Here is a 23,834-nt window from a genome sequence, read left to right as displayed (position 1 = left end):
CTGGTTCTGCACATTTGCTGCACTCCTTATGAGAGGCCGTACCCGCCTGCTGTTTTTTTATTTTGTATTATGGAGAAGGAAACTGGAGATGCCACGACACACAAAGGTGGGCGGGTATAAAAATTTCCAGGTGGGCAGGAACAGAGTCGGGATCAAAGCTGGGAGATCTGGCTGTTGGAGTATCCATTACAGATAAGACGCCGGGGGCTCCACCTATAACTGATCACTTTTGGTTGGACTTGCCCTGTAAGGAATCTAGAATTTTCTGTAGACGCATTTCACAACAGATTATCTGAAAACATGATCCCACATATTATCCGGGTTTAACAATCAAAATGTGCTGATCTAATAAATCATATGACCACCCCCACACATTGCAATTCAATCATGAACAAAAAAGTGTAACAAAAATTATTCAGACTCTGAGGGGTATTTTTTTTTTAAATGATTGCAGAGCTATTCACTCCTTTGAAACTTCATGGACATTCGTTCTGTGCAAATGGGGCAAAAAATGAATGTTGTTAGGCTATTTTCTCTCCAGGTCAAACGTTTTTTATTCATACAGAATAGAGCGAATCGGAGAAATACTGCATTATGGCCACTAGATGGATCTGATGATCATAGGGAAATTATTACCTATTTACTGTTATCAGCTGCATCTATTGGCCATAATGCAGTATTTTCCTGATGTATTTTATTCCATATGAATGAATATTCAACCTGGAGAGAAAATGGTCTAATAGCATTTGTTTTTGTTACCCCATTTGCACAGAATGCATGTACACAAAGTTTTACCAGATGAACAGCTCTGTGTGTACTTTTTTTAATAATACACACTTATGGGTTGTGGTTTATATGCAGTCATTTTTTCATCTTTCCATCTTTTAAATCTTCAGCCCTTGTTGTTTTAACTTGGGATGGTAAAACATTTTTTTTCTAAAAGGAAATGTCTTATACAGCCCACTTCCGGTTTCTTGTCTGGTAAAAAGCCTAGGCTTATGGCATCATACACAACTCTCTCTCTCTCTCTCTTTTGAGAGTTTACCAGGAAGGGAGCTGGGATGAGTCATAAGAGGGCCAATGAGAGCTGTGCCTCTGTGTAAATCCAGGAAGTGACCAGGCAGCAGCTTCAGCTGCCCACAGTTAAAATGGATGCAGCCAGACTCGGTGGAGGGAGATTTCTGCAGCATATTTGACAAGTACAGAATCACAGTATATATAAAATAATATACAAAGTAGGAGGGAAGCTTCAGAAGGCAAAGTTGGTTTTTATTACAAATTATGTGAGCAGACTGCAGTTCCTCTTGAAGCCTAGTACACACTAGTAGCTTTTTTGCATTCAAACCAGCAGGGCTGAATGAAAAAAACCGACCGCTCAGGGGGAGCCACTGTACTAACTATGTTACATTAGTACAGAAATCTTCCCTGCTGTACTATTGTGTTCTGACAAGGGGACGGCCCCCCACGCCAAAACACACTGGTCAACTCTCTTAGCCATTGACTGAGTGCACTGATCGGGAGCCATAGTTCCATAGTTAGTAAGGTTGAATAAAGACACCAGTCCATCAAGTTCAACCTGAGTGAGTGTCCACAATTGTCCCTATCCCTGTACATTGCACACTTACATTGGTCCCCACAATCCAATGTGCCCATTCATATACTAGGGCCAATTTTGGACAGAAGCCAATTAACCTACCTGCATGTCTTTGGATTGTGGGAGGAAACCGGAGTACCCGGAGGAAACCCACGCAGGCACAGGGAGAACATGCAAACTCCAGGCAGGTAGTGTTGTGGTTGGGATTTGAACCAGCGACCCTTCTTACTGCTAGGTGAGAGTGCTACCCACTACACCACTGAGCCGATCGGTCTTGCCCCATCAATAGGACAGCTTCTGTCAGACTATCTGCAGTACACACAAGCCGAATGTCGGACAGTTTCTATTGAACCAGCCAATGCCACCTGACCTGTGTACTAGGCTTAACATCCCTGGCGGTTTTCCAGAGTGTGGCTCAGGGGTTAAATTTCAGTACCATTAGCGGTAACCCCGAGCCACACTGGATCACAATGCAGGATCCGGGTGCAGTGTACTTACCTTGTCCCCAAGATCCTGCAATGTCCCCACGCTGTGTCTGCAGGCTCTGTCCTCTGCCCGATGCCTCTGTGTGCCCGGCTCCGTTCCCTGCGAGCGCCGTGATGCATGGGGACGGAGCCTGGTGGCAAATTCATAACACATACAGTACACAGTACACTTACAGATTACATTACTGTATGAATCATTTCACCTCCCTTTTGTCCCTAGTGCTTTGTCCAATCCCCTGCCTGCAGTTTTATATTATATATACTGTTCTTTGTGCCTGGAAAACTGGAGATTGTCCATAGCAACCAAAAAATGTCCCTTTACGTCAAAAGTGGTTTGAGACCAGCTAGAAAACAGCGATAGTAAATTAGGACACTTGCAGAATTGAGCGATGGTGAATCGTGGGGAAATTAATTTTATTATTATATTATTATTTATTATATTATAATTTATGATTTTGTGTTTCAAACTTTATCATACCCGGGATATCTACTAGACTGTTGTTTGGACAGATTGAAGTGTTATCGCTAAGAATTACAGGTCTACAATATAAAACGCCAAATTTCTATGCAAAACAATGTACCGCTTTGAGATGCAAAAATTGGACATAATCATACCGCCAGGGAGGTCAATGCTGCATCACATAAGCTACAACTTGATTGCTGTCCATTGGAACTTGTATGTATTGTACAGCCAGATCATAATGTGTGTGGGATCATTTTGGTCCTTGAGCACTATGTCCCTGTATGGTGGTGTTAGTAATCATTGCTGTTTATGGTGTGAGGCAGAATTGATAAGGAAAGCAGGGCGTGTTCGATCGTGTTAATAGCATGACACCATTTTTTTACTTTGCTCAAGGTAAAGTGTTGATGAGCTATTGTGACCCTGATATTCCTGAACTCAAAGTATATTACAGATTCATTAAAGACTTCAAGTATGAATTGGCTAAACGTATCCAAAATAAATGAAATTCTATTTCTAGGGTAATAATGGGTTAAACGCCAATTGTCAATATCCTGTGTCCAGTATCCAGGGATTCCTGTTGTGGGTGTGATTTTTAGGGGTTTCGCTGCTCTATATTAAAATGCTTGTTTTGGGGAATTAGATCCATTGGATTTATTTAAGGCACTCAGAGGTTGTTCAATACTGGTGGCCAGGGGCAGTAAAAATAGGCACTTGAGCCATTGTTTTATCATTGCTCCACCCCTCTTAAGCCACATTGGCAGCTGGACAGAGTTTGGCATGCCCTACCGCAGCCAAATGCAACCTATTCTGGTGAATGGGGTAGCAGCACAGTGGTGCAGCCTTTCCAGGGCTGATACAGGTAGTGAGGAGGTGCAATATTGCCTCTCGGTCAGCTGTCAACTGCTGTCTGAAAATCAAACCCTCATGGATCACTTTTCAGAGTAGCAGCAAGGGCTTCTGCAAGTCTGAACGAGCCCTTAAACCTCGTACACACAATGTGATTGTTGGCAGGGGATTGTCTGTTGACAGACTGTTGTCCTAAAATATGACCATTATTACTCTCCTTTTGTTATTGTCCAACAAATGTTGGATGGCAGGCTAGTAAATTTTTGGTGGACTCTGTTGTCAGATATTTGTATGGTCAGCACACAGCTCCGTCACACAAAAGTTGAAAGTACAAACACGCATTTTCGGAATCAATGTTTACCAAACACGAAACTAGCAGAAGGGGCCTAAAGGGTGGCGCTCAATAGCTGAAATTCCTCGTAGTACGTCACTACGTTCGTGTTTTGTTTCACAACAATTGTGTGCTGTTAGTATGCAAGACAAGATCCTGGCACACGCCCTTAAGACAAAAATCAGACGCACGGTTGGCCAACAAGTGTACCGTGGCACTCAAGTCCCAAGAAAGTAGTGCAGAAACATTAAGTCACATAGATTGGAATGGGTGCCATTGAAATCAATGGGCTGCAACATGAGTTGAGACGCGATTTTGCCACTCCCCCCCGACTTCTCACCTGAACACTAATATACATCAGCTCACAGTTGTACACATACTTTGGACATGGAAAAACGTAAACAGCATCTCGCTTTCAAGGGCAGTGCTGAACACGACTAATGCAATGCACACAGTTGCACCACGGTAGTGCAGCTATTGTAGAGGTAAACCAGGTAGCAAAGAGGCAACATATCGCCTCTTCACCATCTGTCAGATGATCCGCCGCAAATTGATCATCAGGGGGCATCACTCTTGTGAATGAGCCCTTACAGTGATAGCCACAATCTTCTGGGCCCCGTGCAAGTGGCTTCCCCACTGCACTCTTACCTCAGGGGGTTGCTCGCTCAGCACAGCCACCATTCACAGAACACCTTTTCATTTTTTCCATGAGTACAAGGCATTCTCTGATTGGACCAGGCCAACGTTCCGCCTTTTCACCAGTATGGGGGGCTATTCCGATATTTATATAGGTGCCCTCCTACTTCAAGCCACAAAACCTAGAGCTGGGTTTATTAGCTTGTGATCAGTCAGCCTGCTGTGTAATTGTTTGTGTCTGTGGACCTCTGCCAGGGATAGTAGGCAGTTTTATGATCAGAAGGGACTGATACGAAGGATTCTTGTACTACCTAAAGCACTGTTGAATTTGTCTAAACAAACCTAATGGTGAAATAAGCAATAATTGCCCATATCGTATCTTGTGAAGGTAGATTTTCTGTTCTTAGAATGTAATCAGAGGTCCTGGGCTTCTCCTGAGCCGCACACAACAGTTGTATTATACTTCCCTAATCTGCTCTTTGTTCCTCATTCTGCAGGGGCTCTCCCTCTCTCCCCAAAAATCTGACTGAGCTTTCTCTGAGTCCCAAAGCTCTTTTATACTCCGAGGACAGAGAGTTCTTTAACATCAGTTCTTCAACCACTGGATATAAACCCCAGGGGGTACTCCAGCCAAGCACATGGGGGTGTTCGCCCCTTAAAGGAAAATTACTAGAGCTTAAAGCAGCCATTCTCCACCTTTTTAAACCTTGAATCAATTTTTAAGTCAAGAACAACTCCTGCTAGACACATTTTATTGGGGGGTGTTTGGGGAAAAATGCCCCTTACGTTAGCGGTCATGGGTAAGAATGCCACTCTTGCAGGCAGCTGTATGAAAGCATGGCAATTTGTTGCAGGTTCTTGGTGGCATGGTCTTGCAAACAAAAAAACAAAAAAAGTGCTTTGCACATTGTACACGTGTAATAATTGAGTAACGTTTACATATGTTCAGTGTAAATGGGCTTGTTGATAGGACCCTGCTGCCCAGTATCTTTCCTTTGCTAGGATACAGGCAGCTTCTCAAGGAAGCCACCTTGAGTCCTGTTGCTAGGACACAGGCTGCTATTGCCACCTAGCATTTTTTGTTACTAGAATACAAGCAGCTATTGGTGCCTGCCATCCTTCCCTTGCTAGAATACATGCAGCTTCTCAAGGAAGCCAGCTAGAATCCTTTGTTGCTAGGACCCCGGTGGCTATTGCTACCAATCATCCTCTGTTGCTAGGACACAGGAGACTTGTGAAGGCAGCTGCTTGGCGCCCTTCTGTTTCTAGGATGCAGGCAGCACTTGCACTACAATAGAGCACATTTGAGATGCAAGCACGTAAATGTTAGCACAAATGCATACAGCATAAAATACTGCCCATACGCAGAGACTCGGGCACAGATTTTTTGTGTTTTATTTTTTTTTATGGATCAAAATGCAGCACGTTTACTGATTGTTGCTCAGTTGTGTGTATGGACCCATAGAAAAAAATACATGTGCAGACACTAGTAAAAACACTGTGTTTTTCACAGCCATCTTTATTTGCCCATAAAGATAACTAGTATCATGCCACTGGCACATCAGATGGGAGATCAGTCAGCCAAAGCTGGAGGATCCCCCAACAACCTCTGCAGGAACCCTGGTTGAGAATGGCTGGCATGAAAAACATGTGAACCCAGGAAGGAAGGCACAGGTAATCCAGTGTACATATGTCAAGGGAGAGTTGTAATCGGCAACCTCATATCAAAAAGGCCTCCTTCACACAGGCGACAGACTTTACCGTGTAAAAAACGTTCCACAGTTGATGGCCAATTTGTAGGCATTCAGGAGATAACACTTCTGCCTCTTGAGTGCCAGTTTTTTATCTGTAGGGGAAGAGTTTACATGTATTACAATGACGCAGCTATGTCCGCAGACCATCCTGGTAATGTAAACTCACCCCTATGGATGCCATGTAAACTTGAAGGTAGCCAGCAAAAACACAAATCGACCACCTGTTTTTTCCACTACTCCACAGCTAGTATGAGCTAGGCCTAAATGTCCGGTTTTTAGCCCTGGTTCAAATTGATGCACTTTGGCATGCAATTTGACATGTCAAATCGCATGCCAAATCAGCGGCAATTGCTGGCAATGACAGTGTCTGAATGAGTGCGACGCCGATTCCCAAAAGTAGTTTCTGTACTGCCATTGGCGGTTTTGGGTGCGATTTCCATTGTCTCTGAAATCGCCCCCGAAGTCGCGACTGACATGCGGGAATTAAATCTTGCAAATTCAGCTGAACTCGCACGATTTCATTCCTGTGGTCAGTGTGAACCTGGGCTCATGGAGAGTTTTGCATAAGAGAACTGAATGGAGAGAGCGAAAATGAATAGATAACCTCCAATGAACTGCTCATGAGTTGCTAAATAGTTTTATATCAAAGAAGGAGAGTGGTTCTAAAGAGAGTGTGCCTAAAACCCAACAGACACCTATAAATACTGGTAAGTGTCCCAAGTGAAGCATGAAACTACTCACTACCCACAATGCCTCCTTCCAAGCAGCTGGGAATGCTGATTTAGTGAGTACACAGACCAAGAAAAGGTCAGTCCACCCAAAACAGATTGTTTAGTTCACTGGAAGTGGGGTATACAAATTATTATTATTCAAGATTCTATAGCGCCGACAGTTTCCGCAGTGCTTTACAAAGTAAAGGGAGACAGTAAAGTTATAGTACAAGTCAATAGAAAAAAAATAAGCAGGGCCCTGCTTGTGAGAGCTTACAATCTAAACAAACTACAGGTGCTTTCCAAGTACACAGAGATCCATGGTTTCTATGCATAAAGACAAGATCCTGGGGCTCTCCACGGTGATCCCTTAAGGCTGCTTTCACACTGGGGCGAGAGCAGCGTCGGCGGTAAAGCGCCGCTATTTTTAGCGGCGCTTTACCGTCGTTTTAGCGGCGGTGTGCGGGCGCTAGCGGGGTGGTTTTAACCCCCGCTAGCGGCCGAAAAGGGGTTAAACCCGCCCGCAAAGCGCCGCTGCAGCGGCGCTTTGCCGGCGGTATTGCCGCGGTGTCCCATTGATTTCAATGGGTAGCAGCGGTATAGGAGCGGTGAATACACCGCTCCTTCACCGCTGCAAAGATGCGGCTGGCAGGACTTTTTTCACCGTCCTGCCAGCGCATCGCTCCAGTGTGAAAGCCCTCCGGCTTTCACACTGGAGTTAAAGGGGCCGGTTTTTTTCAGGCGTTACACAGGCGCTATTTATAGCGCTGTAACGCCTGAATACCGCCCCAGTGTGAAAGCAGCCTAAGTGAATGCATCATCATGCCCAAGCACAATATTTTGGGCTCAGTTTGGAATGTGGCAGTGGGAACACCCAGCGGTAGGCAGAAACACTCAAAGCTCCAGGGTGGGTAAGGAGAGCCTACGGCTGGACACCCTGGAAGATCAAAGTGATTCTAAAGACAAATGTATTTTTCTTTAAAAAAAAAAAAAAGGTTATACTTACCTTCTCTATGCAATATTATTGCACAGAGCAGCCCCGATCCTCCTCTCCTGGGGTCCCCGCTGATGCTCTCTGCTCCTCCTCTTCTCATAGTGCCCCTTCAGCAAACTGTATTCCTAGGCAGGGCCTGTGCGGGTGTGCTCCCAAATCTGGAATCCATAGACCAAAAAAGTTTTTCTTATTTACAAAATTTTATAAGAAAAACACATTTTTCTCCTTCACTGATAGGTGGCACTGATGAACACCGAAAGACAGCATTGAGTGGCATCACCACTGTTGGGGCTGCACTGATAATAAGTGCCCTGATTGTCTGTACAGAAATGCCACTGATCAGCTCTCCTCTCCTCACAAGCTGTCAGTGTAAGTTAAGGAATAGTAATAACCGGCATTTCCTTGTTTGTATGTGATTAGCTGTGATTGGACACAGCTGATTACATCAGTAAAGAGCTTTGTCATCGGCTCTTTAATGAGATCAGTGATGTGTCGTGTCCGAGGGACAGAGTGCCACACGATCGCCACGCTGCGCTCCCCCAGTGAGATGACATCATGACGTTATCCCAGAATGAGAGAGCTCCCGCCCGTCATTTGACGATATGGTGGGCGGCAGGTGGTAAAAGTGACCTTTTTTTTAGTAACTTTACAAGTCCACATAAATGTAATTCCTGATATTTTGCAGTGTGTATACGGCAATTATATAATTTTTCAAAAACTCTAAAAAGCCATCCAAGTGACTTTGTCTAGGCTGAGGTGATGCCATCAACTGTGGGCAGGAGGAAGCATTTTCTCAGTCTCCTCTGTCCCAGTGATCAGACTGCAACATTGTAACATTGTAGAAAGTTACAGGGTAAGAGACTGCAGCTGGGTCTGAGATGATGTCATAAGCTTGCTGCAGGCAGGAGGAAGGGTTTCCTCAGTCTCCTCTCCCTCAGTGATCAGACTGTAACATTGTAGCAAATAAGGCTGCAGCTGGGGCTACAAGGATGTCAGCAGTTTGCTGCAGGTGTTCCGTCAAAATTGGCAACCCATCAGATTAGGTGACGTTCCGTCCGCTGCGCATGCATTCTACTGCTATCAGGTTTGCTAATCTGACAGAACACCTGCAGTCAGAAGACGGCAGCACACATCTTACTACACCCAGCTACGTCTTGAATTTCAGAGTCATTTTAGCAATAAAGTGAGCGTATATAAATAATTATAGTATATTGTCGTCTGTGATGCTGTTTGGATGTTTCATTTTGAAAGCCTAAAAGTTTAGCGCTGAGCAGTGCAGTGTGTACCAACATGGCTTCTGCCACCTTCCTACTTCTTACAAAATGTAACATCAAAACAGCATCACAGATGTCAATATACAGTGCCTTGCGAAAGTATTCGGCCCCCTTGAACTTTTCAACCTTTTGTCACATTTCAGGCTTCAAACATAAAGATACATTTTTTTTCTTTTTTGTGAAGAATCACCAACAAGTGGGACACAATTGTGAAGTGGAACGAAATCTATTGGATTTTTGAAACTTTTTAACTAATAAAAAACTGAAAAGTGGGGCGTGCAAAATTATTCGGCCCCCTTGCGTTAATACTTTGTAGAGCCACCTTTTGCTGCGATTACAGCTGCAAGTCGCTTGGGGTATGTCTCTATCAGTTTTGCACATCGAGAGACTGAAATTCTTGCCCATTCTTCCTTGCAAAACAGCTCGAGCTCAGTGAGGTTGGATGGAGAGCGTTTGTGAACAGCAGTTTTCAGCTCTTTCCACAGATTCTCGATTGGATTCAGGTCTGGACTTTGACTTGGCCATTCTAACACCTGGATACGTTTATTTGTGAACCATTCCTTTGTAGATTTTGCTGTATGTTTGGGATCATTGTCTTGTTGGAAGATAAATCTCCGTCCCAGTTTCAGGTCTTTTGCAGACTCCAACAGGTTTTCATCCAGAATGGTCCTGTATTTGGCTGCATCCATCTTCCCCTCAATTTTAACCATCTTCCCTGTCCCTGCTGAAGAAAAGCAGGCCCAAACCATGATGCTGCCACCACCATGTTTGACAGTGGGGATGGTGTGTTCAGGGTGATGAGCTGTGTTGCTTTTATACCAAACATATCGTTTTGCATTGTGGGCAAAAAGTTAGATTTTGGTTTCATCTGACCAGAGCACCTTCTTCCACATGTTTGGTGTGTCTCCCAGGTGGCTTGTGGCAAACTTTAGACGAGACTTTTTATGGATATCTTTGAGAAATGGCTTTCTTCTTGCCACTCTACCATAAAGGCCAGATTTGTGCAATGTACGACTGATTGTTGTCCTATGGACAGACTCTCCCACCTCAGCTGTAGTTCTCTGCAGTTCATCCAGAGTGATCATGGGCCTCTTGGCTGCATCTCTGATCAGTCTTCTCCTTGTCTGAGCTGAAAGTTTAGAGGGACGGCCAGGTCTTGGTAGATTTGCAGTGGTCTGATACTCCTTCCATTTCAAAATGATCGCTTGCACAGTGCTCCTTGGGATGTTTAAAGCTTGGGAAATCTTTTTGTATCCAAATCCGGCTTTAAACTTCTCCACAACAGTATTACGGACCTGCCTGGTGTGTTCCTTGGTCTTCATGATGCTCTCTGCGCTTTCAACAGAACCCTGAGACTATCACAGAGCAGGTGCATTCATACAGAGACTTGATTACACACAGGTGGATTCTATTTATCACCATCAGTCATTTAGGACAACATTGGATCATTCAGAGATCCTCGCTGAACTTCTGGAGTGAGTTTGCTGCACTGAAAGTAAAGGGGCCGAATAATTTTGCACGCACCACTTTTCAGTTTTTTATTTGCTAAAAAAGTTTAAATTATCCAATAGATTTCGTTCCACTTCACAATTGTGTCCCACTTGTTGGTGATTCTTCACAAAAAATAACATTTTTATATCTTTATGTTTGAAGCCTGAAATGTGCCAAAAGGTTGAAAAGTTCAAGGGGGCCGAATACTTTCGCAAGGCACTGTACTTACTATATTTATATATGTTTACTTTATTGCTAAAATGACCCTGAAATTCAAGATGTAGCTGGGTGTAGTAAGATGTGCGCTGCCATCGTCTGACTGCAGGCGTTCTGTCAGATTAGCAAACCTGGTAATGGTGGAACGCATGCGCAGCTGACTGAACATCACTTCCGTGAACTAATCTGACGGGTCGCCGATTCTGACAGAACACAGACAGAAGCATTTCCTTAGCCTCCTCTCCCTAGTAATCAGAATGCAACACTGTAACAATTACAAGGGGAGAGGCTGCTGCAAAGTCTGATCTTTGTCAGACATTTGTGAACTCTTTTGGAATTCCTCTCTGTCCATATTTCCTCCTCAGTTGTCCCTCTTTTTGGTATCTTATATAAACCTGTAGAAAATACACCACTAAAAGTGCTATAGTGCACAAAACTTTTCAGCAGTTTCTAAATTTTGCATCTGTTATGTTAAATTGCTGGCATAATTGAAAAGTAGTGATGAATGAAAACCGCTTGTTTTGACTAATAATTTTCTGTTTATAAATTCTCAACTTTTTTGCCATCCGTGTCCTCGCTGGAGAGATTTCCTTCACTTCCTGTCCTATTTACAAATTTGAAGATTGTGTAGGGAGACTATCGAGGGGAGAGAAGGGAGAGGATGAGCAGGCGGAAGAATGAGAGGGTGAACGTGAAGTGAAAGGGGAGGAGAGAGGACTATTTCGGTGGGAGAGGAGAGAGGGTGAGATGGATCAGAGAGAATAGAAAAGATGGAGGAAAAAGGAGAGGGTGGGCGTGAAGAGGAAGGGGAAGAGAGAAGACTATTGATGGGGTAGAAGAGAGAGGATGGGATGGAAACAGAGGGAAAACAAGAGATAGAAGAAGAGTAAAAAGGAGAGGATGGACGTGAAGGGGAGGAGAGGGGAGTATTGATGGGGTGGAAGAGAAAGGATGGGATAGACCCAAAAGAATTATAAGAGGAGGAAGAAGGAGAGGATGAGCGGTGAGGTATAGAGTAGGAAGAGGGGGAAAGGGCAGAAGGATAGTGGAAGGGGGGGGGGGATTAAAAGGAGAGCGAAGAAGGTATAAAGGGGGGAGGGGTGAAGGTGAAGAGAAGGAAGAATGGATGGGGGGATGGGTGGATGGGAAGAAGGGGGCTGCTAAGGCATCCGTCACATGGTATAATGTTGCTGGGGTGGGTGGACCGAAACAACGAATCGATCGATAACTAATCAATTCAGAAAATAGTTTTCAACTATATTTTCATAATCGATTAATCGGCCAGCCGATTAGTTGGCCTGCATACAGAATGCAATATTTGTTTACATATCAGGAAATACAGTGCAGCACACATACAGCTCAGTACATTGTATATACATATCAGAAGACACAGTGAAGCACACATACAGCTCAGTACATTGTATATACATACCAGAAGACACAGCGAAGCACACCTACAGCTCAGTACACCATCCAAACATGTCAGCAAGTGCCTGGGAACGTATGAATGTGAATGTTTGAGGAGCAATGCCTCATGGGACATGTAGTCCTGAGTAGGAAGTGAGCGGTTCTAAAGGCAGAAGTTTTCTTTTACCTTGCTATAGGGCCTCCCTATACTTTAATTTGCAGTTTGCTAATGAGGCAGCAGGAGGACCCCAGAAAAGTAGAATCAGGGCAGCTCTGTGCAAAGCCATTACACAGAGCAGGTAAGTAGGGATGGGCAAACGGTTCGGCCTGAACTTTGGTTGTTTGGATGTTCTGCCAACACCGAACAATATGCGGTGTTCGGTGCAAATTCGAAAGCCGCCAGAACACCATTAAAGTCTATGGGACACTAACATGAAAAATCATAAGCCATAAAAAGTGTTTGGGGACCCGGGACCTGCCCCAGGGGACATGTATCAATGCAAATTTTTTTTTTTTTTAAACGGACGTTTTTTTGGGAGCAGTGATTTTTTTTCTGATGCTTAAAGTGAAACAATAAAAATGAAATATTCCTTTAAATAATGTACCTGGGGGGGTGTCTATAGTATACCTGTAAAGTGGCACATTTTTCCCGTGTTTAGAACAGTATCACAGCAAAATAACATTTCTAAAGGAAAAATTGTCATTTAAAATTGATTGCGTCTGTAATTAATTGTCGGATCTCGGCAATATAGATGAAACTCATTGAAAAAAAGAGCATGGGATTCCCCCATAGTCCATTACCAGGCCCTTTGGGTCTGGTATGATTATAAAGGGGAACCCCGAACCAAAATGTAAAAAATAAATTGCGTGAGGGTCCCCCTAAAATCCATACCAGACCCTTCAGGTCTGGTATGGATTTTAAGAGGAACCCTGCACCAAAAAAAAAGCGCAGGGGTCCCCCCCAAAATCCATACCAAACCCTTCAGGTCTGGTATGGATTTTAAGGGGAGCCCTGCACCAAAAAAAAAAAAAAAAAAGTCTTAGACCCCCCCCCAATCCATACCAAACCCTTCAGGTCTGGTATGGATTTTAAGGGGAACCCTGCGCCAAAATTAAAAAAAATGTCATAGGGCCCCCCCAATCCATACCAGACCCTTATCCGAGCATGCAACCTGGCAGGCCGCAGGAAAAGAGGGGAGATGAGAGAGCGCTCCCCCTCCTGAACCATACCAGGCCACATACCCTCAACATGGGGAGGGTTCTTTGAAGTAGCCCCCCAAAGCACCTTGTCCCCATGTTGATGGGACAGTGTAAAAAGTTGAAGGGACAGTGTAAAAAGCTAAATCAAAAAGTAAAATTAATAATAATAATAAAAAAATGAAAGCACCCTCCATCCCTCTGTGCTTGCAAGCAGAAGCAAACGCATACGTAAGTCGTACATGCATATGTAAACTGTATTCAAACCACACATGTGAGAAATCGCTGTGAATATTAGAGCGAGAGACATAATTCTAGCGCTAGAACTCCTCTGTAACCCTAAACGGGTAACCTGTAAAACATTTTAAAATGTTGCCTATAGAGATTTTTAGGCATCAAAGTTGCCATTCCACGAGTCACAATTTTAAAGGGTGACATGTTGGGTATCTATTTACTCGGTTTAACATCATATTTCACATTATACACGAAATTTGGGTAACTTTTGAATTTTTTTAGTTTTTTTTTTAAAATTCATTAAAGTGTGTTTTTTTCCAAAAAAATTGCGTTTGCAAAAACACTAGGCAAATTCCATATGACAAAAAATTGCAACAATCCTCATTTTATTCCCTAGGGTCTCTGCTAACAAAATAAATGTATGTTTGGAGGTTATATGTAATTTTCTAGAAAAAATAACTGATTTAAATTTCTGGAAAAAGCCTGGTCGGTTAATTGTATTGTTACTGTCCTGTCTGTAACTGTTTCTTTTATATAAAACGCTGTGCAAACTGTTGCCACTATATAAGTTCTGCAAAATAAAAATATAGGACTACAAGGAGATCCTTCTTTCTGTAGAATTCTGTGACCCTGCATCCTTTATATACACGCTGGCTGCATCCATGACAGCACACAATATACATGTGAGATGGCACGGAGGCATCTTGCTCTGGGCAACCCGGGGCCTCTCTGGAGAGGAAGAAAAGGCAGGGCAGAGCTTCTACTCACTGGCTTCATAGCAACAACAAAAGCCATCGAGACAGAATTTCCATGTATGTGTTTACTGGGCAAACATCACATGAAGGATGACATTTACCCTGCCAGACATGATCAGCGCCTTTGCCGGCACATTTCACCACGTCAGTTTGCATTAATGTCTAGTGCACCCAATGATGCTAATTAGGGGATCTAACTCCAGATACATATGTAGAGATGAGGCAGTGAATTACAGGACTGCCATCTGGGTGCTGCTTTGTTGTCTGGGTGCAGGGACCGTGTGATTTGGTGTTGAAATACACAGTGATTTATTGGTTAGCACTTCTGCCTTGCAGCACTGGGGTCCTTGGTTTTAATCTAAGCCAGGATACTATCTACATAATGTTTGCATATTCTCCCTGTGCTTGCACCGAGTTTCCTCTAGTTACTCCTAGTAGGTTAATTAGTTCTTATATAAATTGGCCCTGGTATGTGTTTGGATGTGTTTTGCACGCCATGGGCTTTTTCAATCGAAAAATGTGTGTGTGTGTGTGTGTGTGGGGGGGGGGGGGGGGGGGTGGTATGTATAGGTATGTATGTGGCATAGGAACCTTAGACTGTAAGCTCCTTCAGGGTACGGGCTGATGTGAATGTACAATATGTGCTGCGTAAATCATTACCACTACAGTATATAAATGCAATACCTGTAATAAATAAATATAAATACTTTTGGCAAGGAGAAGGTATGTTCATGTTGAGACTAAAGTTGGGTAGAGGTTGTGACGGCTTACCATAGAGATGACCAAGGACTGGAACGTCCCTGATCATCTCTATGATTTAAGAAACCTGGGGCAGGGAGTATTTTGTCACTTCCAGTTTCATTCTAATGTAAACCGATCTCAGTTGGATCCGATGCTTTCAAGGGCAGAGGAGAGATCTGGGGGCCCTCTCCAGATGTCTCAGTAAAGAGCACCTGTGACTGTCTATGCTGTTACAAGGGATGCTGTTCATTGCTTGCGAGCGCAATAAAGTTGATCAAAAAACAAATTAAAGATACAGTATCAAAAATAATAAAATAAATAATACAGTTAAAAAATTTAAAGGGCCCCCGTCTCCCTGTGCTTGCGCGCAAAGGCGAATACATACGTAGGTCGCGCAGGCATATGTAAACAATGTTTGCACCACAAACGTGAGATATTGCTGGGAACGTTAGAGGGGGAGCAATAATTCTAGCACCAGAACTTCTGTGTAACACTAAACTGGTAACCTGTAAAGGCTTATAAAGCGTCGGAAATGGAAATTTGTAAGCACCCTAGTTTGGCACCGTTCCACAAGCATGCAAAATTTTAAAGCGTGGCATATTGGGTATTCTATGTACTTGCCGTAACATCATCTTTTTATATTTTACTGAACAATTCAGTGTTATATAGTGTTTTTGTGCATTAAAATTCACTATAGTGTATTTTTTTACCCCCAAACAATTGCATTAAAAAAATTGCTGCGCAAATACCATGTGACATAAAAAATTGCAACACGTACCATTTTATTCTTTAGGGCTTCTGCTTAAAAAGTATTAAATGTTTTGGGGGTTCTAAGGAATTTTTACACTTATGTGAAATGTGTCAGAATAGGCCCGGTAAGTTGTTAAAGTGCAAATAAAACTTGGAAAAGAGTAAAAACTATTGTTGGGGTTATATTGATGTCACAGGCCTCTAATGCATACAGATGACCTGGGGTTTTTCTGTAATGCACAGACCTCTCCAATGTAAGGGTTACTTTACTAAAGGCAAATAGACTGTGCACTTTGCACTCTGCTAATTTACTGAGCTCTAGTCTAGGCCAGGGATATGCAATTAGCGGACCTCCAGCTGTTGCAGAACTACAAGTGCCATGAGGCATAGCAAGACTCTGACAGCCACAGGTATGACACCCAGAGGCAGAGGCATGATGGGACTTGTAGTTTTGCAACAGCCAGAGGTCCGCTAATTGCATATCCCTGCTCTAGAGTAACTGCACTTGCAGAGTGCATAGACTATTTGCTATTAGTAAATCAACCCCATAGTTTCTGCCCACTTCCACTATGGCTGTCTGTGTCCATGTGAGAGATTTTTTTTTTTCTTCGTGTTGGGCTGCCACTAACACTACAATAAAACAACATTCACGTTTGGACATTAAAGTGGAACCGAGCCCCATCTGACGAGGACTGCACCATGCATTGCCTCTGTTTACATCTACAGTTGCCAGGGTGTTGAACTTGTGACCAGCTATGAAACCAGTCATTTGAGGGCTTGGAAAATCAGCATTTCTCTTCTTCTCTAATACATGTCATTGTACTTCTTACAAATGTGTATCTTACAAAAAATGAGTACACCCCTTACATTTTTGTAAATATTTTATTATATCTTAACGTGACAACACTGAAGAAATGACACTTTTCTACAATGTAAAGTAGTGAGTGTACAGCTTGTATAACAGTGTAAATTTGCTGCCCCCTCAAAATAACTCAACACACCGCCATTAATGCCTAAACTGCTGGCAACAAAAGTGAGTACACCCCTAAGTGAAAATGTCCAAATTGGGCCCAATTAGCCATTTTCCCTTCCCTGGTGTCATGTGACTTGTTAGCGTTACAAGGTCTCAAGTGTGAATGGGGAGCAGGTGTGGTAAATTTGCTGTTATCTTTGTCAAGCCCCAGACACACTATCAGATTTTCTGCTGATTTTTGTCTTCAGATTTACCAAAACCATGTAGTAGAAGGGCCTGCCTGACTGCATACAAATTGAGACTCCTAAGGTTTGACCTCATATTATATGGTTTTGGTAAATCTGAAGAAAAAAAATCAGCAGAAAATCTGATAGTGTGTATGGGCTTTACTCTCTCATACTGGTCACTGAAAGTAGTGACTGGAAGTTCAATTGTTACTCTACATAGAGCCTGAAACTGAGCTGCAGCACGGTGGCCAAGCCCATACAGCGGATTAACAGGACAGGTTCCACTCAGAACAGGCCTCGCCATGGTCGACCAAAGAGGTTGAGTGCACGTGCTCAGCGTCATATCCAGAGGTTGTCTTTGGGAAATAGACATATGAGTGCTGCCAGCATTGCTGCAGAGGTTGAAGGGGTTGGGGGGGTCAGCCTGTCAGTGCTCAGACCTTACGCCGCACACTGCATCAAATTGGTCTACATAGCTGTCATCCCAGAAAGAAGCCTCTTCTAAAGATGATGCACAAGAAAGCCTACAGTTTGCTAAAGACGAGCAGACTGAGTACAAAGACAAGTGTGTCTTGCCCACAGTCAAGTATGGTGGTGGGAGTGTCATGGTCTGAGGCTGCATAAGTGCTGCCGGCATTGGGGAGCTACAGTTCATTAAAGGGAATCATGAATGGCAACATGTACTGCGACATACTGAAGCAGAGCATGATCCCCTACCTTTGGAGACTGGGCCGCAGGTCAGTAATCCAACATAACAACAACCCCAAACACACCTCCAAGATGACCACTGCCTTGCTAAAGAAGCTGAGGGTAAAGGTGATGGACTGGCCAAGCATGTCTCCAGATCTAAACCCTATTGAACATCTGTGGGGCTTCCTTAAATAAAAGGTGGAGGAGAACACCAGCTCCGTGATGTCATCATGGAGGAGTGGAAGAGGACTCCAGTGGCAACCTGTGAAGCTCCGGTGAACTCCATGCCCAAGAGGGTTAAGGCAGTGCTGGAAAATAATGGCGGCCACACAACATATTGACACTTTGGACCCAATTTGGACATTTTCTCTTAGGGGTGTACTCACTTTTGTTGCCAGCTGTTTAGACATTAATAATGGCTGTGTGTTGAGTTATTTTGAAGGGACAGCAAATTTACACTGTTATACAAGCTGTACACTCACTACTTTACATTGTAACAAAGTGTCATTTCTTCAGTGTTGATGCATGAAAAGATATAATAAAATAATTACAAAAATGTGAGGGGTGTACTCACTTTTGTGAGATACTGTATGTGCAAAACTGTGCAGTAATCCAGTGTGACACTTTACCTCTGCACAGGAGCTTCCTGTAATGAAGATCAGTCAGTACTGTTCTCTCTTTGTTGCGGGGTGACTGGTCTTGTCTTCATCCCTATTGTAGATTTTTTTTTTAATCTTGATTATTTTCAAAAAAACTTACAGAAAGGACTTGCTCTAAAAGAGAAACCAACCAGGAATTTGGAGCAGGCCCAGAAGGCATCATACGCACAAAGGAAATCAAATGCAGTCATCTGAGAACACACCGGTTTACATAGATATTACATTTATCATGAGATGACAGCATAGTGATCAGACCCGGACCATTTAAAAGAAGAAGAAAAAAAAAGACATCCTGCAGGTTTTCTGACAGACAGCCTGTAGTAAGAGGGCCTGCTGGGTCCCTCCCACACCTCTGCTTCCTCTACAGGGTATGTACAGCACAACGATGATGTCACTGCTAATTTTCCATGGTAATAACTGGGTTTGCAAAGGCATTTGGTGCACAAGTGGATTTATATTCTCGGTGGCTATTAGTCCAAATTTTTAAATGTAATGTTTGTTGTGCTTTATTTACCATTTCTTAGCTGCACATACTCTCCTTTCCTTCATTCCCCATATGTCTGTTTGTCCAGCGGGAGTAAGGAAAGACAGCCCTTGGTAAGCCCAAGTCACTGTAATCAGAACTTATTGAGGACTCTATCCTCCTGTCCTATGTAACATCACTGGGACATTACATGGATTCTGTGTCATGCTCAAAAGGGGAGTTTGTCCTGGTGGGGAGGGGGCCTTAAACTGAACCTGTGTGGACAAAAATCAAGGTGCAGTGCTATAGACACTTGGTGTGGGGTGGAATTGTGACAAGCTCCTACTGTCAGTTTCGGTCTATACCAGTGGTCTCCAAACTACAGCCCATGGGCTGGATGTGGCCCTTTGCTTGCCTTTATCCAGCCCTTGGGTCACTATTCCTCCCACCGACACCAATGATGGGGCACTATTCCTCCCACCGACACCAATGATGGGTCACTATTCCTCCCACCGACACCAACGATGGGGCACTATTCCTCCCACCGACACCAATGATGGGGCACTATTCCTCCCACCGACACCAATGATGGGGCACTATTCCTCCCACCGACACCAACGATGGGTCACTATTGCTCCCACCGACACCAACGATGGGTCACTATTCCTCCCACCGACACCAATGATGGGGCACTATTTGTTCCACTGACACCAATGATAGGGCACTATTCCTCCCACGACACCAATGATGGGGCACTATTCCTCCCACCGACACCAATGATGGGGCACTATTTGTTCCACTGACACCAATGATAGGGCACTATTCCTCCCACCGACACCAACGATGGGTCACTATTCCTCCCACCGACACCAATGATGGGGCACTATTCCTCCCACCGACACCAATGATGGGGCACTATTCCTCCCACCGACACCAATGATGGGGCACTATTCCTCCCACCGACACCAATGATGGGGCACTATTCCTCCCACCGACACCAATGATGGGGCACTATTCCTCCCACCAATAACAATGATGGGACATTATCCCTCCTCCTAATACCCACAAGCGCTTTTCATTTTTTTTCTCCTACTGACCATCAAGCCTGAGGAATTGTCTAGTCTCGCTAATGCTGGGGCATTTTTTACTCCCACTGGCCACAATGCAGCCCCACTGAAGTCTGAAGGACAGTAAACTTGGCCTTTGCTTAGAAAGTTTGGAGACCTCTGGTCTGTATGAACCAATAAAACTTTAATGCACAAAGGACAAAATAATCCAGCTTCAGTTTTTGGAAAATACCCGGATGTAGACAGTGTTCAGTTACTACAAGATAAAAAACGACCTGATCTGAGTGCTTGTGTCGGTAATTTCCAAGTGTTTTGGCTATTAGAAGCTCCCTGTAATTAGTAAAAGTGAGGGAAATAGTGAGAAGATGGACATTAATGGGAATGGTGGGGACGGGTTGTGGTATGTCGCACTGCAGTGCTGCTCTCTAAGTCGCACGTACCTGATACTTTGTCTAGTGTGTCCTGCCTCAATGACGGCCTATTACATGGACACAATAGAACATTCCGGGCTCTGTGTCAGAATGTAGGTCTGATACCTATCAAATGTTACCAGATCGCAGAAGACACACAAAGCTTATATTCAGAATACTGTGGGAGCTTTGTGTGTATAAAATTCCTGCATGACCGGGGTGATCAGATAAATATTTCTTCTAGTCCGTATCAAATGAGCTTCCATGTCTTTAGATCTCAGAATGAAAGGTAAACTGTTCATATTTAGAGATTACGGTATTTATTCTTAAAGAGGAGCTTCACTTTGCTTTTTTTTTTTTTTTAAATCCCCCTTACTTGTTGTACTGGGTAGTCCTGAATTCACATACCCACTCCGCATTGTCTTACTGGGATCCAATACTCGGGTACAACAACCTGGGTTCCAGGCCACCATCTTCTTCTGTGACATCATCAGGATCCTACCTGCCTCTTTTAGCTTCCGGCAGCTGGTCCCCAATGACGCGCGCCAGCTGCACCCACCGACCACTACGTATTCCTGATCCTGCAGCCTCCCAGATATGTCACAACGATATCCCAGGAGGGTGAGGGAGTGGTGATGTATTATTGCTGCATAGACTAGATATATGGGGGGTAAAAATGTAAAAAGAAAAAAAAAATGTTTGCCTTATTTTTGGACGCAGATCTGGGGAGAGTACAATGATGCCTAATGGAGCAATTAAGTGAAGGTTACCTGCAGTTACAAAATTAATAATATTATGTTACAAGTGTTATATAGCGCTAATAGGTTGTGCAGCTCATTACAATATGATTTTTATTGTTGTTATACAGAGTTTATACAGCAGCACTTTACAAAATAAAGGGCAACTGTACAGATACAATACAATTTTAAAGTATTACTAAACCCAGGACCCTGCATTCACTATATCTGGTCTCCCACAGCACATAGAAGTGCTAATATTTTATTATATATAAACTGCTAAATACCTTTTCTCATCAGCAGTATATAGCAGTCTTGTGATTTCTATCAGTGTCTAAAGATTTTAGGAGGAGTTTTCATTCTCCTCTGACTGTCCTATGAGGCTGCAGAACTGACTTTGGATAGTGCTGATTGGCCCTGTGCTGATCACCTGTACTCCCCCCCCCCCCCCCCCAAAAAAAAGACAGGATGAAAACAGCCTTTTTACACAATGAGGGGCATTTAACCCCTTAGGTCCCACAGTGAGTATAACAAATATGCTTTACTGCATATACAGACCGATTTTACTGTTGTAGGTTTAGTAACACTTTAACAGAAATTAGGAGAGCCCTGAAGAGATTTGAGGTACACCTAAAAGTGGATGGAATAGGAGATAGCCGGACAGATTGGGGTTGGGAATTCCAGAGGTTTGGAGAGGCTCTGGAGAAGTCCGAAAGGCAAGTATGACAGCAGCTGAGAAGGTCCTGGAGCAGGAGGTCTTGGGAGGAGTGAAGTAGACGGGTTGGGCGATATTTCGGAATAAATGTCATGATGTAGCTGGCAGGGGGAGTTGTGGATGGCTTTTATTTGTTGTTAGTATTTTGAAATGTATTTGCTGTTGATCGGAAGCCAGTGGAGGGACTTGCTGAGAGGGATGTCAGAAACAACAGTTGGTAAGGAGAATCAGTCTGGCAGCAGCATTCATGGTAGACTGAGGGGGGTAGTCTGTGTAGAGGTAGACCAACAAGAAGGGAGTTGTAATATGTGAGGTGAGAGATAACTAGGGAATGAATTAGTAGCTTGGTGATTTTTATTGGTTAAGGGGCGTATTTTTGAAAAAATGGAGGAGCAAGATATGAACAGTGATTGGACGTGGGTTGGAAGAAGGTTCACATCCAGGATTATACCTAGCACCCTGGCACGAGGGGAGGTACTGATAGTTGTGCTGTTGATCTGGATGGAAAAGTTGGGGCAGGGTTCCGTGCTGCAGACAAACCCAACTAATACAGTTCTATGGGGCCACACTGCAGCTGCGTTCAATGTATACTATTGCGGCATGGTAGTACGGCAGTTATAGGGTTAAATGAGGAGGTTACATATCGCCTCCATACTGCCTGTCATACACCTGAAAGGCGATCAAGTGTGGATCATTTTTCAAAGAAGTGGCAATGCCTGCCGCACATGTGATCGAGCCCCAAGTAAGGTTGGGGTTATAATACCCCTTGGTCGAGTCGAGTTTTTTCCACTACCCCCATTACTTGGCAACACAGCAGCTGGGGCTGTACACATGCTGTAGCAAGAATTAAACCCCCTGTGAGGATTTTAGAGGGACCTCTCTGCAGGCACCCCGTACCAATGTGCTATGCACACTTGTGCAGTGATCAAAGGGTTAAAGCAGGAGGTGATACAACACCTTCTCACTGCCTGGAAAATTATGTCTGAAGAGCAATCTGAACATGGATCGCTCTTCAGAAAGCACTGCAACTGTGAACGAGCCCTTAAATGGTGATATTGGCAGAAGAGAAAAGAAAAGATGACATCTTGCTACTTATGTGTCTGATGGATGGTAATAACCATAAACTATTTCAGTCTAGTACATAGGAAGAAAGAGTTGTCTAATGGACACTGGATTAGCCCCATATCTTGGGATCTATTGTAGGTCTGCCTGTTGGTGGATCTTGTCTACTCCCCTCTGTGTGCTCAGCCCGGGCTCCTCCTCCTCTATTCACACACATTTCAATTGATAGCAGCCGTCTGCTCCTCTCAGTCACTTCACACAGCTTGCAGCATCCAGGTGTGGGGACACTACTGCCATGATGTAACGGGGACACCGAGCGGGCAGACTGGGGTACCAGCAACAGGACTCCGTCCACCATGCACTATAAGATTCTCAGGTCAGTGGGAAAGTTTGGTGCATGATGATCTTCCCTGTTTGACACGTACGTTACAATTCACAGCGGTAACTAACAGTATATGTGTATATACAGGGTACTGCCTGAGCATCACAATTATTCTTTATGGGTCAGTCCATCCTAAAGCGATATTTTGGTAGATGCTGGAAAGTTTAAACACTTGTTGGCCTTTTGTGTCTCTATTGGTGAGATTGATGTGCTCTGCACACCCGCTGTGCCCATTATGGGGCTCTCACTATCCCTGCTGGATCTCTTACTTTATGAGATAGAATGGGCATTTTCTGAATGCAGAGGGCATGTATGTAACATCGGAAGTTGGGTACCCCTTTCTCAAGACTCTACACTACCCCACTGTGTGATATGGGCACATAACAGCATTCAGCGTATATGAGGCTAGAGGCGGCTACCCTCCAAATCATCTATATACAGGCATGATCAGAGGTTCTGATCACATGTAACATGTTAGCCGTTACCTGTAATCAGCACCGATGATTGATTTGCACCCAATAAATAAATGTGTAGCTGCACACTATTATTTGGGTTTAATAGGTTTTATTAA

General features: G+C 43.8%; 1 protein-coding gene across 5 annotated transcripts in view; it reads left to right on the top strand.

Moving 5' to 3' along the window:
• Positions 1-23,115: 23,115 nt before the first annotated feature.
• The window catches only part of LOC143935822 (trafficking kinesin-binding protein 1-like), an 89,161-nt gene continuing 88,442 nt past the window's right edge, over positions 23,116-23,834 (top strand). For all 5 annotated transcript variants that reach the window (XM_077459936.1, XM_077459933.1, XM_077459934.1 and 2 more), the window contains exon 1: positions 23,116-23,257. In XM_077459936.1, coding sequence (XP_077316062.1) covers positions 23,238-23,257 — 20 coding nt within the window. In that variant the 5' untranslated portion in view covers positions 23,116-23,237. The remainder of the gene's footprint in view (positions 23,258-23,834) is intronic.

This window comes from Lithobates pipiens, unplaced genomic scaffold (genome assembly GCF_037356315.1).
Source record: "Lithobates pipiens isolate NorthernLeopardFrog02 unplaced genomic scaffold, aLitPip1_a1.2 Scaffold_28, whole genome shotgun sequence".
Taxonomy (NCBI): domain Eukaryota; kingdom Metazoa; phylum Chordata; class Amphibia; order Anura; family Ranidae; genus Lithobates; species Lithobates pipiens.
The sequence above is the reverse complement of the archived record's forward strand: the minus strand, read 5'-3'. Positions and strand labels throughout refer to the sequence as shown.